Below are 17311 nucleotides of genomic sequence, written 5' to 3' on the forward strand. Positions count from 1 at the left end.
TCCATGCCCATCATGGGGCTCGAACTCAGGCCCAAGAGCAAGACTCTTACGTTCCACTGACTGAGCCAGTTAGGTGCCCCCAGTGTTGTAGTTTTTAGCATACAGATCTGCATGTCAGATTTATACCTAAATATTTTCCTGTTTATAGTGTGATTGTAAATGATACTTAAAAAATATTTCTATTTCCAGTATTCTAGTATATAGAAATTTGCTAAACTCACTTGTTACAGGAGCTTTTCTGTGGATTCCTTGTGAATTGGTGCACAATCATATCATCTATGAATACAGACAGTTTAATGCTTTCCTTTCCAGAGACACTTTAATGATTTTTTTTCCAATATGCTTAAAAATTTTTTTTTCTTTTCCATATTGCTCTGGCTAGACCATTTAGTATGAGGTTGATTAGGAATGAAAGTAGTCAGCCCTGCCTTATTCTCACTCAGTCTTTCATCATTAAGTATAATGATAGCTGTAGATTTTTCAAAGATTCCCTCTTCAGGTTAAGGAAGTTTCCTTTTATTCCTAGTTTGCTGAGAGTTTTTATCAAGTTTGTTAATGTGGTGAAGTACGGTGATATTCAAATATGCATATGCCACCCCCCCTTATTGGCAGGGATTATCAAGACTGGATTCCATGTGCTAAGATCCTGTTGAGGAGAGGCACCTAGGTGGCTCAGTGGGTTAGAGCCTCTGCCTTCGGCTCGGGTCATGATCCTGGGATTGAGCCCCACATCTGGCTCTCTGCTCAGCTGGGAGCCTGCTCCTCCCTCTCTCTCTGCCTACTACTCTGTCTACTTGTGATCTCTGTCAAAAAAAAAAAAAAAAAAAAAAGATCCTGTTGAGGATATTTGTATCTCTGTTCGTCAGGAGTATTGGTCTGTGGTTTTCTTTTCTTACAATGTCTCTATGGTTTTGCTCTCAGAGTGCTGACTTCTTAGGGATGGAAAGTGTTCCCTTCTCTACATTCTGGAAGAGACTGTATAGAATCAAAAATATTTCTTCCTTAAATATTTGTGAGAATTTACCAGTGAAACCATCTGGGCCTGGGGTTTCCTATGAATTCAGTTTCCTTAATAGATATAAAATTATTCAAGTTACCTGTTTCTTCTAAGTTGAAGAATTATTCATAGTAAGAGTTGTTCATGGTAATCTTTCACTATCCTTTTAATGTCTGCAGTAATGTCTTCTTCTAAATTTTTTTCCCAAAGAACCATGTTTGATTTCATTTTTTTTCTGCTTTGTATTTTATGGATTTCTACTTTGCTTTATCTACATTAAAGCTTTTTGGTCAGGTGCTTACATAGGGTTGCTATGTCTTGTTGGTGAATTGACCTTTTTCATTATTATGTAATGTCCCTATTTATTCCTGGTAATAGCTTTATTTGATATTAACATAGCCACTCCAGTTTCCTTTTGATCAGTGTTTACATGATACATCTTTTTTTCATCCTTTTACTTTTATTTATTTTCATTTTTTATTTTTAAATATTTTATTTTCTTGACAGAGAGAGACAGCTAGAGAGGGAATACAAGCAGGGGGAATGGGTAAGGGAGAAGCAGGCCTCCCACGGAGCAGGGAGCCCCATGCGGGGCTTGATTCCAGGACCCTGGAATCATGACCTGAGCTGAAGGCAGACACTTAATGACTGAGCTACCCAGGCAACCCTCATCCTTTTACTTTTGACCTATATGTCATTCACTATATTTAAATTGGATTTCTTTTTTAAAAAATATTTTATTTATTCATTTGACAGAGAGAGAGAGAGAGATATCACAAGTAGGCAGAGCAGCAGGCGGGGTGGGGGGAAGCAGGCTCCCCACAGAGCAGAGAGCCCGATGCAGGGCTCGATCTCAGGACCCTGAGATCATGACCCGAGCCGAAGGCAGAGACTTAACCCACTGAGCCCCTCAGGTGCCCCTTAAATTGAATTTCTTGTAAACAGCACATAATAAGTGAATCATATATATATATATTTTTTTTTTAGATTTTATTTATTTGACAGAGAAATCACAAGAGAGGCAGGCAGAGAGAGAGGAAGGGAAGCAGGCTCCCTGCTGAGCAGAGAGCCTGATGCGGGACTCGATCCCAGGACCTTGAGATCATGACCTGAGCCGAAGGCAGCGGCTCAACCCACTGAGCCACCCAGGCGCCCCAAGTGAATCATATTTTTAAAATCTGATTTGACACTCTGTCTTCTACTTTGTGTATTTAGACGGGGGTCAGCAAACTTTGTATATAACAGGTCAGACTTTGGGAGCCATGTGGTCTCTATTGATACTGTTCAATTCTGTCATTGTAACCAAGGGTACTGATTCTTTCCTTTGTGATCATCAGTCCTCTAGTGAGCCATTCAGTGAATTTACTGTACTGATACTACGTTTTTCAGTTTTGAAATTTCTACTTGGTTTCTTTGTATAGTTTCTATTTCTTCAAATGACATTCATTCATTTGAAGTGTTTTTTACCTTTACCCCAGAGCACATAGTTATAATAGCTGCTTTAAAGTCTTGAGTATTCCAGGAGTTGCCTTGGGACTGGATTGATTGTTTTTTTTTTCATTCATAATTGGTCTGGTTTTTTTTCTGTTTTTTTTGTTTGTTTGTTTTTTAAGGTTTTATTTATTTGAGAGAGAGAGCGTACACATGAGACAGTGTGTGAGAGAGCGCATAGACAGGGTTGTGGGGCAGAGGGAGAAGCAGGTTCCCCCCTGAGCAGGGAGCCTGACATGGAACTCAATCCCAGGACCCCAGGATCATGACCTGAGCCGAAGGCATATGCTTAAATGACTGAGCCACCCAGGCGCCCCGATTTTTCTGTTTCTTTGTATGTTAAGCAAGTTTGGGTTGTATTCTGTACATTTTTAATAATGTATTTTGAAACTTTGGGTCCTTTCAAAATCCTCTAGAGAACATTTATTTCTTTTGTTTTAGCAGTCCCTTAGCCTGGTGAGTTTCAGGCTGCCAGTTCTGTGGTGCCTTTTTGTGTGATGGTTTTAATTTTAGTTCAGTTTTCAAAGCCTTTGTAATGCTGCTTTGGGTATGTCCTATCCCCGCAGAGTTCAGGGGTAAGTCTGGGACTTGTGCCATTTGTACGAACTGTTAGGGGAGCCCTCCTTAGCTGTTTCCTCTCCAGTATTCGTCTCACACTCTCTGGCTCCCAGGGGACCCTTTACCTAGTCCTGTGGCCCGAAAGATGGGTTTTTTCCTAGGAGTTGTAGCTGCCTGTGCTGTCACTGCACAGTTCTGTGTAACTTGGGATGCCCTCAGGCCAAAGTGGCAGGAGAAAAGAGAGAACAGAATAACCAGATCCCCCCCCAACCCCTTCCTGGCCCCTGTGCTTTTCCGACCACTCTGGCCAAAAGTATGGTGTTTTTCTGGAGGCTTTCACTGCCTTTGTTGCTGCCATGCCGTTCTCCAACGGGGACTGTCTTCAAGGCCGGGCTGAGAAAGAAAAAAGGGGTGGTTTCCCTCCATAGAGACATCCTCCAGCAGCCCCTTTCCCTGGTCTTCTGGCCAGAAGGATGAGGCAGTTTTTGCTGCCCTCTCTTCTCTGGCTTTTATTTACATGTGTAGTCCTAGGTAGTTTTTTGGGCGTTTTATCCAGAGTTTCTGTAGTAATCATTGTGATTGAGGCGACACTAGGTTTACTCCATCTGAGCCAGCTCCAGAAGTCCCCATTATTTTTTTTTTTTAAGATTTTATTTATTAGAGAGAGAGAATGAGATAGATAGAGAGAGAGAGAGAGCATGAGAAGGGGGAGGGTCAGAGGGATAAGCAGACTCCCTGCCCAGCAGGGAGCCGGATGTGGGACTCTATCCTGGGACTCCAGGATCATGACCCAAGCCCAAGGCACTTGCTTAGCCAACCGAGCCAACCAGGTGCCCCCCCCACATCATTCTTTTTAAAAAGTAAAATATTAATACCTCACTCTGTGAAAAGTTCTTTAAGGTAGCTTAACCGTCATAGTAACTGTAAGCTGTCGCCACATTTTCCACGTCTGTCTGCACACTGGTGAGATTAGTCACATCACTTTTTTTTCTGCTGCTTTATCTTTTTCTCCCCCCACCCTTTCCCTCTTTTTCTTTATTATAGATCCAACCAGCTTTTCTCCCAGCTTCAAGAAAGGAGTTTGTGTACATGTTTACTACAACCTATAGTTTAGTTCTTCTGGGGACCTTATAATTATGATAATTAACATATTTTTTCAGAGCTCAATAGATCATGTTAACTGAGTGCTCTGGCACTTTAATAAGCATTAGTAAATACCAATTAATGTAAAAAGGAACCTCTCACATATTTTTCTGTAATTATAGCTCTAAAATCACTGGAATTAGACCAGCATTCCTGTGAGAAGACTGTCTTTCTGCAGAAACAAGTTTTTATAAAAATATAATCTATTGAGGACTGTGGTGCTTGTTTACCATGGGGCTACATTTGAAACCACCATAATTCTTTGGAACATGAGAATTGGTATATTGAGAAAGGCCATAACCTTTCTCAAAGGCTATGGGGCCAAAGACCTAAACAGAAACCTGAAACCTGTATTATTCATAATTGTTAGGATAGTCACTGGAACTGTTATCTGGAATGGTTCAATATAGATTATTTCACTAAATTTGTCCATGAATGCCACATATCACATTTTTTAGAGAAGTACAGTTATCTTATGGTTTTGTCATTTTGCTCTACATTTAAATAAAGAGAAAGGGTTAAATCTGTTATATTTAACTAACTCTTGGCCTGTCATTCATTAATAAAAATAGAGCTCTTTAAAACTCTTACACTTAAAAATAAGTAAGTAAATAAATAAATAAACAAAAATAACTCTTACACTTTATCCTCAGAATTCTGAAACATGGATGATGGGGGACTGATCTCTATCTCTTCTACTTCTTATTTTGTCTATTAAAATGTCTTATCTCTGCTTTTCCCCCTAATCCTTCCTCATCCTTCCCCCAACATTGTTTTATTACTCACTGTTGTTTCTGACTGATACTCAGATCAATTGTATGACGTAAGTTGTTTAAAAATGAATCTCCCAAATTCTATTTATTATATAACCATGTTCCTCAACATTTAGCGAGCCCTTAGCATATACCAGGTGTCGTGTGGAGCCCTTCACATTAACTGTCTCATCATCACAACAGCCATCTGAGGTGGGTGCTGTTTTGCAGATGAGGACATGAAGCCGCAAAGAGATTGAATGACATGTCCAGGGTAGTCAGCTAGTAAGTGTCACCATTAGGATTTGAACACAGGCAGTCTTACTCTAAAGCCTACATTTTTTTTTTTAACCTTAAATTTCACCACAAGGAAAATTTTGTTGATGTTGCTAGTTTATTTTCCTCTTAAAAGGCCAATTGTAACAAAATGAAGTGAACATACTTCAGGATTTTACTGTCTTCATACCATAATAAAATACGAAGCTCAGAACTAGATCGCATGGCCTTTTCTCTTCGTATCTCATCCCAGTTCATACTGCTTGCATCTCTTTTTTTTTTTTTTTTAAGATTTTATTTATTTAGGGGCGCCTGGGTGGCTCGGTGGGTTGGGCCGCTGCCTTCGGCTCAGGTCATGATCTCGGGGTCCTGGGATCGAGTCCCGCATCGGGCTCTCTGCTCAGCAGGGAGCCTGCTTCCCTCCCTCTCTCTCTCTCTCTCTCTCTCTCTCTGCCTGCCTCTCTATCTACTTGTGATCTCTGTCTGTCAAATAAATAAATAAAAAAAAAGATTTTATTTATTTATTTGACAGAGAGAGATCCCAAGTAGGCAGAGAGGCAGGCAGAGAGAGAGAGAGAAGGAAGCAGGCTCCCTGCTGAGCAGAGAGCCCGACATGGGGCTCGATCCCAGGACACTGGGATCATGACCTGAGCCAAAGGCAGAGGCTTTAACCCACTGAGCCACCCAGGTGCCCCCGCTTGCATCTCTTAATGGCCAGCATTCTCTCAGATATGCAGTTGGACTCAACACATTCAACCCTCAGCACGGTCTTCTTTGGAGTTTTAGCTTTTTTCCAGAAAATCCACTTAGTCTGCCCACCATAGCCACTCTTCCTGACGTTGCTTTCCCTGGGTGTAGAGAATCTTTGCCTTTCTTGTACTGTGTAACTTCGTGGGGTTGGTACTTACAGAAACTTTCTTGCAGAAAGTCTGGTAGGTTTTGGGAACATTCACCATGTTTGTGAGAGTGCTGTCAGCATGGAAAAAAAATGAAGCCTACATTCTTAATGATAGTCTGCTACATAGTGTGCTTCATAAGGAATTTAAAATCACCATTGTAGTGTCTATCTGCTGAAGAAATTTTTTTTTTTTTTTTTTGAATCCTGGAGCCCAACACAAGGCTTAAACTCAGGACCCTGAGAGCAAGACCTGAGCTGAGATCAAGAGTTAGGCCCTTGGGGCGCCTGGGTGGCTCAGTGGGTTAGGCCTCTGCCTTCTGCTCAGGTCATGATCCCAGTGTCCTGGGATCGAGCCCCATATCGGGCTTCCTGCTTGGTGGAAAGCCTTTAAAAAAAAAAAAGTTAGGCACTTAACTGAACGAGCCACTCAAGTTCCCTGAAGAAATCTTAAAATAGATTTTTTTCTTTTTAGGGGTGCCTGGGTGTATCTGTCAGTTAAGGGTTGGACTCTTGATTTTGGCTAAGGTCATGATCTCAGGGTTGTGGGATCGAGCCTGCATCAGACTCTGCACCCAGTGGGGGATCTGCTTGAGACTCACTCTCCCTCTCTCTGCCCCTTCTCCCCCGGCCCCATGCATATGCCCATGTGTGCGTTCTCTCTCTCTCAAATAAATAAGTCTTAAAAAATTAAATATGAGGCATCTGGGTGCTTAGTCAGTTAATGTCTGACTCTTGGTTTCGGCTCAGGTCATCATCTTATGGGTTGGGGCATCAAGCCCAGAGTTGAGCTGGAGTTTGCCTTCACTGGGCTCAGGGGGAGTCTGCTTGAAGATTCTCTCCCTCTGTCCCTCCCCCGCTCACATGCATGTGCACGTTCTCTCTCTGTCTCAAGTAAACGAATCTTTAAAAAATAAATTAAAAAAAATTAAAACAGTAATATTTTGATCAAAGATTCATTAATTAACATCCCTTTAAAATGTCAGCTTTAGGGGCCCCTGGGTGGCCCAGTCAGTTAAGCATCTACCTTCAGCTCAGGTTATGATCACAGGGTCCTGGGATGGAACCCCACATTGGGCTCCCTGTTCACTGGGGAGTCTGCTTGTCCCTCTGCCCCTCCGCCTGCTTGTGGTCCCCTCCCCCTGAAATAAATAAATAAAAGCTTAAAAAAATAAAATGTCAGCTTTATACATTTGACTGTGATCAGGTTTTCTCTTTTACATGAGAAATAATACATCATCATTAAGCAGAAGTTATTCTGCCCTTATTACTAAAAATACATGTCATGTATAATGAATTAATTATCTTTGTTAGAAAGAAAAATACATAATAGAGAGCTGTAACAAGTTGTAAGTTATGAGTAGAAGTTAAGAAATTAAAAAACAATCAACAAAGGCCAAAAATATAAAAACAAAACTGGAGATGACTTTTTAAAAAAAGCCAGACTACCTGCAAATTTGTTTCTTTTATAGAAGCACATTTTAATCTGAAGGAGAAGCTTCAACAAATGTATGCAAAGGGTAAATTGATTGTTACCTTGATGTTAATGTATGTCTGTGACAAAGGACAGGTACATACCATACTAATGAAACTTACTGGAAAGATTTCTATATAAACATCTAGGCAAAGAAGCAAGCCCATAGTGATTTGCTGAATACTCTCTTAGTGGCAGGAGAAAGATATGTCTGATGTATAGTGTCCAGTGATAACACCATTGGTTTGTGTACTTTGCAGCAGGGAGTATGACGTGGAACATGTCTTGGCTAATGAATTACCAACCTGAAAGCTTATTCATGAATGAGTAACATATGTATACAACTTAATATATTTTAAATTTATTTTATTTTATTTTTATTATTTTTTTAAGATTTTATTTATTTATTTGACAGACAGAGATCACAAGTAGGCAGAGAGGCAGGCAGAGAGGCAGGCAGAGAGAGAGGAGGAAACAGGCTCCCCGCTGAGCAGGGAGCCCGACGCGGGGCTCGAGCCCAAGACCCTGGGATCATGACCTGAGCCGAAGGCAGAGGCTTTAACCCACTGAGCCACCCAGGCGCCCCAATATATTTTAAACTTATAACTGGTTTTTCAGATCCCAGTTTTTGCTAGTTTCAGTTTCATGTCCAGAGTAGAAGAAAGAATGGTATATTAATACTCAATATCCAGATTCCATTACTGATTTGTGTATGTACCATTAAGGTGATTATCACTCACTTTAAAAAGGATTTATGGGGACGCCTGGGTGGCTCAGTTGGTTAAGCGGCTGCCTTCAGCTCAGGTCATGATCCCAGAGTCCAGGGATCGAGTCCCACATCGGGTTCCTTGCTCGGCAGGGAGACTACTTCTCCCTCTGCCTCTGCCTCTGCCTGCCACTCTGTCTGCCTGTGCTTGCTCACTCTCTCTCCCTCTCTCTCTGACAAATAAATAAATAAAATCTTAAAAAAAAATAAAAAGGGTTTATGTGGTTTTTTTTGGTTAATGTTTGCAAATAAAACAAAGGCTTACCATTGTATGTATATTCCAGTAAGTATTTCATGTTTTTATATAAAGTTAAATTCCACTTAATGATAAGCATTCAGATCTTTCATGAGAAACCTCAATCAACAGCACACTTATTTCAAGCAATATTTATTATATTTTGCTGACATATTACTTCTTTGCCAAAATGTTACATCAAAATAAGTACTAACCCCCCCAAAAAAGTACTAACCCCTTCAGAATTATAATTCATGAAATTAAGTACTTATAGAAGTGATTGCTCAAAAAATGTTGGAAATCATTCTTTGATTTATCTCCAGAATGTGCAGCACATTTAGATAAATATTATTAGTAGCAGCAGTATTTTCCTTGAAAGTAATTTTGGTTTTGGGGAATACAAAATTTGTTCGATGTCAGTCTGCATAATGAGATAGCTGATCAGTTTATTCAGTACTATTTTATATCAAAAGCAGGTATGGCTATAAAGTAATGACAATTTTATTATGATTCATAAACTTGACCCTTATCCAGTGAAAAGAAAATTTCCAAAATTATTTAAAGAAAGCATTGCTGGCACCTTACTTCTGTCAGAATGCCTAGAAGCAAAAAGACAATCAGAAGACAGTGTTGGCAAGGTTGCAGAGAAAGGGGAGCCCTCGTGCACTGTTGGTGGGAATGTGAATTGGTGCAGCCACTGGAAAACAGTATAGAGGTTCCTCGAAAAATTAAAAATAGAAATACTGTATGAACTCGTAATTCCACTATTGAGTATTGACTTAAAGAAAACAAAACGCTAATTCAAAAAGATATATGCACCCCTGTGTTTATTGCAGCATTATTTACAATAGCCAAGATATGGAAGCAACCAAGGTATCTATCTATAGATGAATAGATAAAGATGATGTGATATATATGATATATATATATATGTCATATATATAACACATATATGTGTATTTTCTTTTTTTCTATATTTACTCAGCTATAGAAAAGAATGAGATCTTACCATTTGCTGCAACATGGATGGATCTGGAGGGTATTATACTAAGTGAAATACATCAGATAGAGAAAGACACACAATGTGATTTCACTTATATGTAGAATGTAAAAAACAAAAAACCCCCACTCTTGGGGCACCTGGGTGGCTCAGTCAGTTAAGCATTAGACTCTTGGTTTTGGCTCAGGTTGTGATCTCAAGGTCATGAGATGGAGCCCCGCATTGGCTCTATGCTCAGTGCAGAGTCTGCTTGAGATTCTTTCCTTCCCTCTGCCCCTCTCCCTGCTCGCGTGTGCGTGCACGTGCACGCTCTCTCTCTCTCTCTCTCTCTAAAATAAATAAATCTTAAGGGGGAAAAAAAAAACAGCCTTTTAAATGCAGAGAACAAACTGATGTTTACGAGAGGGAAGATGCTTGGGATGATGAGAGAAATAGGTGAAGGGGATTTAGAGGTACAAGCTTCCAGTTATAAAATAAGTCACTGAGATGGAAAGTGTGACATAGGGAGTTTAGTCAATAATATTATAACAACGTTGTATGATGGCAGATAGTAACTATACTTCAACTGCGGTCAACACTAATATAAAAAATTGTTGGATCAATATGTTATGCATCTGAAACAAATACAACATTGTATGTTAATTATATTCCGTCTTTTTTAAAAAGCATTGTTGGGATAAGAAGGATCTTATACTTGTACATTTTAATAATCTGATATAGGAGCACCTGGATGTCTCAGGATCCCAGGGTCCTGCATCAAGCCCCACGTTAGTCTCCCTGCTTGGCAGAGAGCCTGCTTCTCCCACTCCTTCTGCCACTCCCTCTGAGCTCTTTCTGTCTCGTCTCTGTCTCTGTCAAATAAATAAATAAAATCTTTAAAAAAAATTCTGATACAGTTACACCTCATAAAGTAAAGTGATGTTGACCATTCTTTGAAGGTTGTAAATAGGCAGAGGGAGAGGTGGGAACCCAGGTTAGGTGTTAGGTGGGTACCTTATGAAAATGTAATCATTCATATCCCCTCCAATAGCATCTTTCTAAATAGTATCAAAAATTGTAGCTACCGGGGCACCTGTGTGGCTCAGTGGGTTAAGCTACTGCCTTCGGCTCAAGTCATGATCTCAGGGTCCTGGGATCGAGCCCCAAATCAGGTTCTCCACTCAGCGGGGAGCCTGCTTCCCCCTCTCTCTCTGCCTGCCTCTCTGTCTACTTGTGATCTCTCTCTTTCTCTGTGTCAAATAAATAAAACCTTTAAAAAAAAATTGTAGCTACCAAAATTCTGTGATTTACTTCTGATGGGTAGCTTCTTTTGTTTTTTTGTGGTTTTTTTAAAAGATTTTATTTTTTTAGGGGCACCTGGGTGGATCAGTCATTAAGTGTCTGCCTTCGGCTCGGGTCATGATCCCGGGGTCCTGGTATCGGGCCCCGCATCGGGTTCCCTGCTCGGTGGGGAGCCTGCTTCTCCCTCTCCCACTGCTGCTCTGCCTACTTGTGCTCTCTCGCTTTCTCTGTCAAATAAATAAATAAAATCTTAAAAAAAAAGATTTTATTTTTTAAATTTTAAAAAAGATTTATTATTATAAATTATTATAAATTAAATAATTAAATTATTGTTATAAATTATTATTATTTATTATTATTATTGTTATTCATGACCTGAGCTGAAGGCAGGGGCTCAACCCACTGAGCCACCCAGGCACCCCTAAAGATTTTATTTTTAAGTAGATTTTATTTTATTTTTTAATTTTTATTTATTTATTTATTTTTAAGATTTTATTTATTTATTTGACAGACAGAGATCACAAGTAGGCAGAGAGGTAGGCAGAGAGAGAGGAGGAAGCAGGCTCTCTGCAGAGCAGAGAGCCCAGTGTGGGGCTCGATCCCAGGCAGAAGGCAGAGCCGAAGGCAGAGGCTTTAACCCACTGAGCCACCCAGGCGCCCCTAGATTTTATTTTAAAGTAATCTCCACACCCATCATGGGGTTCGAACCTACAGCCCTGAGATCTAGATTTGCACACTCCACTGACTGAGCCAGCCAGATGCCCCACATGGCAGTTTCTTTCTTTTTTTTTTTTAAGATTTTATTTATTTACTTGATAGAAAGAGATCACAAGTAGGCAGAGAGGCAGGCAGAGAGAGAGAGAGGGAAGCAGGCTCTATGCTGAGCAGAGAGCCCGACGTGGGATTCGATCCCAGGACTCTGAGATCATGACCTGAGCCGCAGGTAGCAGCTTAATCCACTGAGCCACCCAGGCTCTCCCATGGCAGTTTCTTAACATCTATAAATATGAAGAATTAAATCATTGTTATCTATATTTAAATGGAAGTATACCCAGAATTGTCTTGTCTTTAGCAAAAACAAGATGTTTTAGTTCATTTATTTCACATTTTTGAGACCGTGCTAAATTAGTCCCCCAGCTAACAAAGAAGACCCTAGTTGAAGAATGATGGGTGCAGCCATCTCAGTATTGGGCACCAGAGTAATACATTTTGAATTTATTAATTTTTGTCAAAATATTACATACAAAAATATACAAATAGGAAAATATGCATATTGGCAGGGTACAGCTCAATGATTTTCACAAACTAAATACAGTCATGTTACCACAAGGCTACATTTTAATTGTTCAGCATTACTAATTCAAGATTCTTGGCCTCCTTTTGAAACTTAATTATTTTTCATCTCTGAGCTTTCAGTCAGTTCTTTGGCTTAACATCCTTACTGCTAACAATTTATTTTGTGTAAGGAACCGAGTGGGCACCTACAATCTGCCCACTCTTTTCTCTTAGGCTTGTTTAATGTTCAGTTCTCTTTAGTTGACCACTGCAGCCCAGGCTTCTAATTTCCAGAAAGTGCCCCTTATTCCAAAATCATCCATTTCTCCTCTGAGTCCATTAATGCTTTGAAACTGAAGGTAGCAACTCAGTGGGTCTTTAGATAAATTTAGTGAGTTGGACTTCTGACCAGCATTTAAAAAGAGCCTGGTAGAGGGACCAAAAAAAAAGAGGGAGAGAGAAAGAAATGGAAGACTGAGTTATAACCATTATAAGCTTCACTATTTGGTGAAACTTTGTATTTAGTTTTTCATATATATAAAATTTATTTTGTACTATATAGGTCATGGTCTTGAAAGGTTTTTTTTTTTTAAGATTTTATTTATTTTTTGACAGAGAGAGAGATCACAAGTAGGCAGAGAGGCAGGCAGAGAGGAGGGGGAAGCAGGCTCCCTGCTGAGCAGAGAGTCCGACGCGGGACTCGATCCCAGGACCCTGAGATCATGACCTGAGCCGAAGGCAGCGGCTTAACCCACTGAGCCACCCAGGCGCCCAAGTTTAAAAAACATCATAAATCTCATTTCAGTAATTTAAAAATACTAAACATCAGAATAACTGTTGATAGTCATAGAACTTTTTTCAATCAATAAAATGGAAATGTATTGGCTGAAGGAAGTCTTTTCTGTCTGTCTCTTGGAGGAACACCCCAACTCGTTTTAAGATACCAGTGTGATTCAGAGATGTTACCAGAAAAGAGTTAGAGGTAGATACTGCTCATGAATGTACACACAGCAGTCCTTTACCAATGTAGCAAACTGAATCCAGGAGTATAGGAAAAGGGTAACACGTCTTGATCAATAGGAGTTTATGCCAGGAATACAAAGTAGGGGTTGGAATAATATTCAAAAACCAGTTTAATTCATTATGTTAATCGAATAATGTAGAAATACTATTTGATCATCCTTTTTTTTTAGTATATGTGCTGCTGAAGCGAGCACTGATCATCCTTTTTAAAAAAAAAAAAGATTTTATTTATTTATTTGACAGAGAGAGATCACAAGTAGGCAGAGAGGCAGGCAGAGAGAGAGAGAAGCAGGCTCCCTGCTGAGCAGAGATCCCAAAGCGGGACTCGATCCCAGGACCCTGAGATCATGACCTGAGCCGAAGGCAGCGGCTCAACCCACTGAGCCACCCAGGTGCCCTGTTTGATCATCCTTAACAAGTACAGAAAAGAGTTTGACAAAATTAAACTCTCCTTCATTAAAATAAAGTACAGCAAACTAGGAAAGAACTTCCTTACTGAGAAAGAGCGTATTCGAAGACACCATGGTTAAGACACCTGTAAGATTCAGAACAAAGCTAGGCCATCTCCTCTCAGCCACTGGTACTTAACATTTATTTGGGGTCCTGGCCAGAAAAAGAAAGAAAAGGCATAACGATTGGAAAGAAGTAAAACTGTTTGCAGATAATGTGATTGAGTATGTTAAGTTTAAAGCCTCATATTATCAAATGTTGACAATGGTATAGAGCAACTAGTACTGTCATATACTGCTGTTAGGTGTGTAAGATTGTACAATCACTGTGGAAGACAGTTTTTTATAGCTAACCCTTCTGCAGAAAGACTTGTACCTGAATGCTCATAGAAGCTTTACTTATAATAGACCATAACTGGAAATAACCCCAATGTCCATCAGTAGGTGAATGGGTAAACAAATTGTGATATGTCCATGCAGTGGAACATTATTTAGCAAAAAAAGAGGAAAAACACAAACTGATACATGCAAAGCATATATAAATCTCAAAACATTGCTATAAGCAAAAGAATCCTTACACAAAAGTTATGCATTATATTAGTCCAATTATATAAGATCCCAGAACAGGGGAAAAAAAGTGTTTCTGGGGACAAGAAGCACATCAATCCTTGCTTGGGACCAGGAGCGATATATTGACTTCAGAGGAGCATAAGAGAACTTTTCTGGGATTTTAAAATGTTTGGTATCTTGGTGGTACTTACTAGAATTTTTTCATTGTGAAAGCTCATTGTGTCTTATTATATGTAAATTATACCTCAATAAAGTTGATTTTTTACAAAAGTAATAGATTTGGGGTGTCTGGGTGGCTCAGTTAAGTGTCTGCCTTCGGTTCAGATCATGATCCCGGGGTCCTGGGGTTGAGCCCTGTATCTGGCTCCCTGCTCAGTGGAGAGCCTGCTTTTCCCTCTCCCCACTCTTCCTGCTTGTACGCTCTTACTCTCTGTCAAATAAAATCTATAAAAATAAATTTTTAAAAATTAAAAAAGAGAGATTTGGACATTCAATTTAAAAACAAGTAGACAAAATCACTGTTAGGAAAAACAAACAAAACTGACCAGATTAAAAAATTCCATTGGGCTGATGAAGAAGTTCTAGAGCTAGGTGATGGTGATGGTTGCAGAACAGTGTGAATGTACTTAATGCTATAGAAATCTACACTTAAAAATGGTAAAGTGCCAGATACCTGCGTGGCCCAGTTGAAGCATCTGCCTTCAGCTCAGGTCATGATCCCAGGGTCATGGGATTGAGCCCCACATTGGGCTCCCTGCCCAGTGGGAGCCTGCTTCCCATCCCTCCTCCTTCTCCCTCTGCCTGTTGCTCTCCCTGCATGTGCTGTCTCTCTTTCTTTTCTTTCTTTTTTTTTTTTTTTTTTGCTATCTCTTTCTATGTCAAATAAATAAGTAAAATCTTGAAAAGAAAAAAAAAAGATCTGCATGTCAAAAAGAGTTTATGATTGGCTGGATTATAATATATGAAGTAGATGTCTTTGCAGTAAAGTAAGTAGAGCTTGAAATACAGAAGAATGGGAGCATCTATAAAAATGTTCCAAGGAGGAAAACATTTTCTCTTCATGGTTCTTTCTGTTCTAGGTAAACACCACCAAGTGAGTGAAACACAGAATGTGATTGCATCAGACAAAGCAGCAGAAATACCAGTTGCCCATGAACATGAGCACAACCATGACCACACACAGCTGCATGCCTACATTGGCGTTTCCCTTGTGCTGGGCTTCGTTTTCATGTTGCTGGTAGACCAGATTGGCAGCTCCCATGTGCATTCTACTGACGGTAAGTGGCCCCAAGGCTTTCTGGGCAGTACAATAAATTTACAGTTTAGAAAGTCACAGATGATTGAATAATTCAATATGTATCAGTGGCCTTCTTTGGTGCCAAAAACTCTTGTCTTTCTTGGGTACTAGTGAACATTTTATTCAGTTGGGGGAGCTGGTGAGTTGTGACATGTGGCACAAGAGAGTGCTCCTTGGGTTATTACCATGCTTATCTCAAAGCTCTCTCATTTTGTTGAGTCTGGGGCAGAAATCTTTAACCATTTTTGTGCCGTGGAGCCCTTAGGCATTCTGAAGCCTGTGGACCTTTTATTGGAATCATGTTTTTAAATAAGTAAACCATAATGTGTAGGATTACAGAGAAAACCCGATTATGTTGAAATACAGTTCTAAAACATTAAAAACAAATTTATGATACAGTAATGTATGTCTTCTTTATTGATGCATTAACTAATCAAATAATGTATTTAAATCATATGCAAGGTGGAGTTAAATTTTATTTTTTTAGGACAGCAGCATGACAGCTTTCATTGCTTAGCTTGGCTAAAAACAAAATTGTGAGAGGGGATTCAAGAAGGCAACAGAGTGTCAAGTTGAACATCCACTTGATCTGGTTTTTTGTTTTGATGGTTACTAGTATAGAAATTCTTGCTTCAGGAAGATATTTTCTTACAACTACACTTAAACACATTCATAGCTTGCTTTCCAAGGAAAGATACACTTCCTCAACTACAACTACAATTCTCCAAGACTTAAAATTTAACTCCAGGCATAGTAACTTTGAAAAAAAATTTTTTTTAATTAATTACTTATTTATTTATTTTTAAAGTAAACTCTAGGGGCACCTGAGTGGCTCAGTCGTTAAGCGTCTGCCTTCGGCTCAGGTCATGATCCCAAGGTCCTGGGATTGAGCCCTTCATCGGGCTCCCAGTTGGTGGGAAGCCTGCTTCTCCCTCTCCCACTCCCCCTGCTTGTGTTCCCTCTCTTGCTGTGTTTCTTTCTGTCAAATAAATAAATAATCTTTAATAAATAAATAAATAAACTCTACACCCATCATGGGGCTCGAATCTATGACCCCAAGATCAGAAATCACATGTTCCACCAACTGAGCCAGCCAGGCACCCCCAGATATAGTAACTTTTTTGTATTAAGATCAATGAATTCATTATGAAACAAGATAGGTGAACATAGGGGGAAGGGAAGGAAAAATAAGACAAAAACAGAGAGGGAGGCAAACCATAAAAAACTCTTCATAGGAAACAAAGTGAGGTTTGCTAGAGGGGCAGTGGGTGGGGACATGGGATAATTGGTGGTGGGCATTAAGGAAGGCATGTGATGTAATGAGTACTGGGTGGTTTTGTTTTTTTTTTTAAAGATTTATTTATTTACTTGACAGAGATCACAAGCAGACAGAGAGGCAGGCAGAGAGAGAGAGAGGGAAGCAGGCTTGATGCTAAGCAGAGAGCCCGATGTGGGACTCGATCCCAGGACCCTGAGATCATGACCTGAGCCGAAGGCAGCGGGTTAACCCACTGAGCCACCCAGGCGCCCCGTTTTTTGTTTTTTGTTTTTTTCAAAGATTTTATTTATTTGACAGAGAGAGATCACAAGCAGGCAGAGAGGCAGGCAGAGAGAGAGAGAGAGGAGGAAGTAGGCTCCCTTCCGAGCAGAGAGCCCAATGTGGGACTCGATCCCAGGAACCTGAGATCATGACCTGAGCTGAAGGCAGAGGCTTAACCCACTGAGCCACCCAGGTGCCCCAGTACTGGGTGTCTTATACAACTGATGAATCACTAAGTTCTACCCCTGCAACTAATAATAAACTATATGTTAACTAAATTAAGTTTAAA

The 17311-nt window shown here is 39.9% G+C and overlaps 1 protein-coding gene across 1 annotated transcript in view; it reads left to right on the forward strand.

Annotated features, from left to right (window-relative positions):
- The window catches only part of SLC39A9 (solute carrier family 39 member 9), a 61264-nt gene that overhangs the window by 28407 nt on the left and 15546 nt on the right, over positions 1 to 17311 (forward strand). Inside the window, exon 3 of the mRNA XM_046009336.1 lies at positions 15265 to 15462. Within this exon, the coding sequence (XP_045865292.1) occupies positions 15265 to 15462 (198 nt within the window). The remainder of the gene's footprint in view (positions 1 to 15264; positions 15463 to 17311) is intronic.

The sequence above is a fragment of the Meles meles genome, chromosome 6 (assembly GCF_922984935.1).
Source record: "Meles meles chromosome 6, mMelMel3.1 paternal haplotype, whole genome shotgun sequence".
In the NCBI taxonomy this organism is placed as follows: Eukaryota; Metazoa; Chordata; class Mammalia; order Carnivora; family Mustelidae; genus Meles; species Meles meles.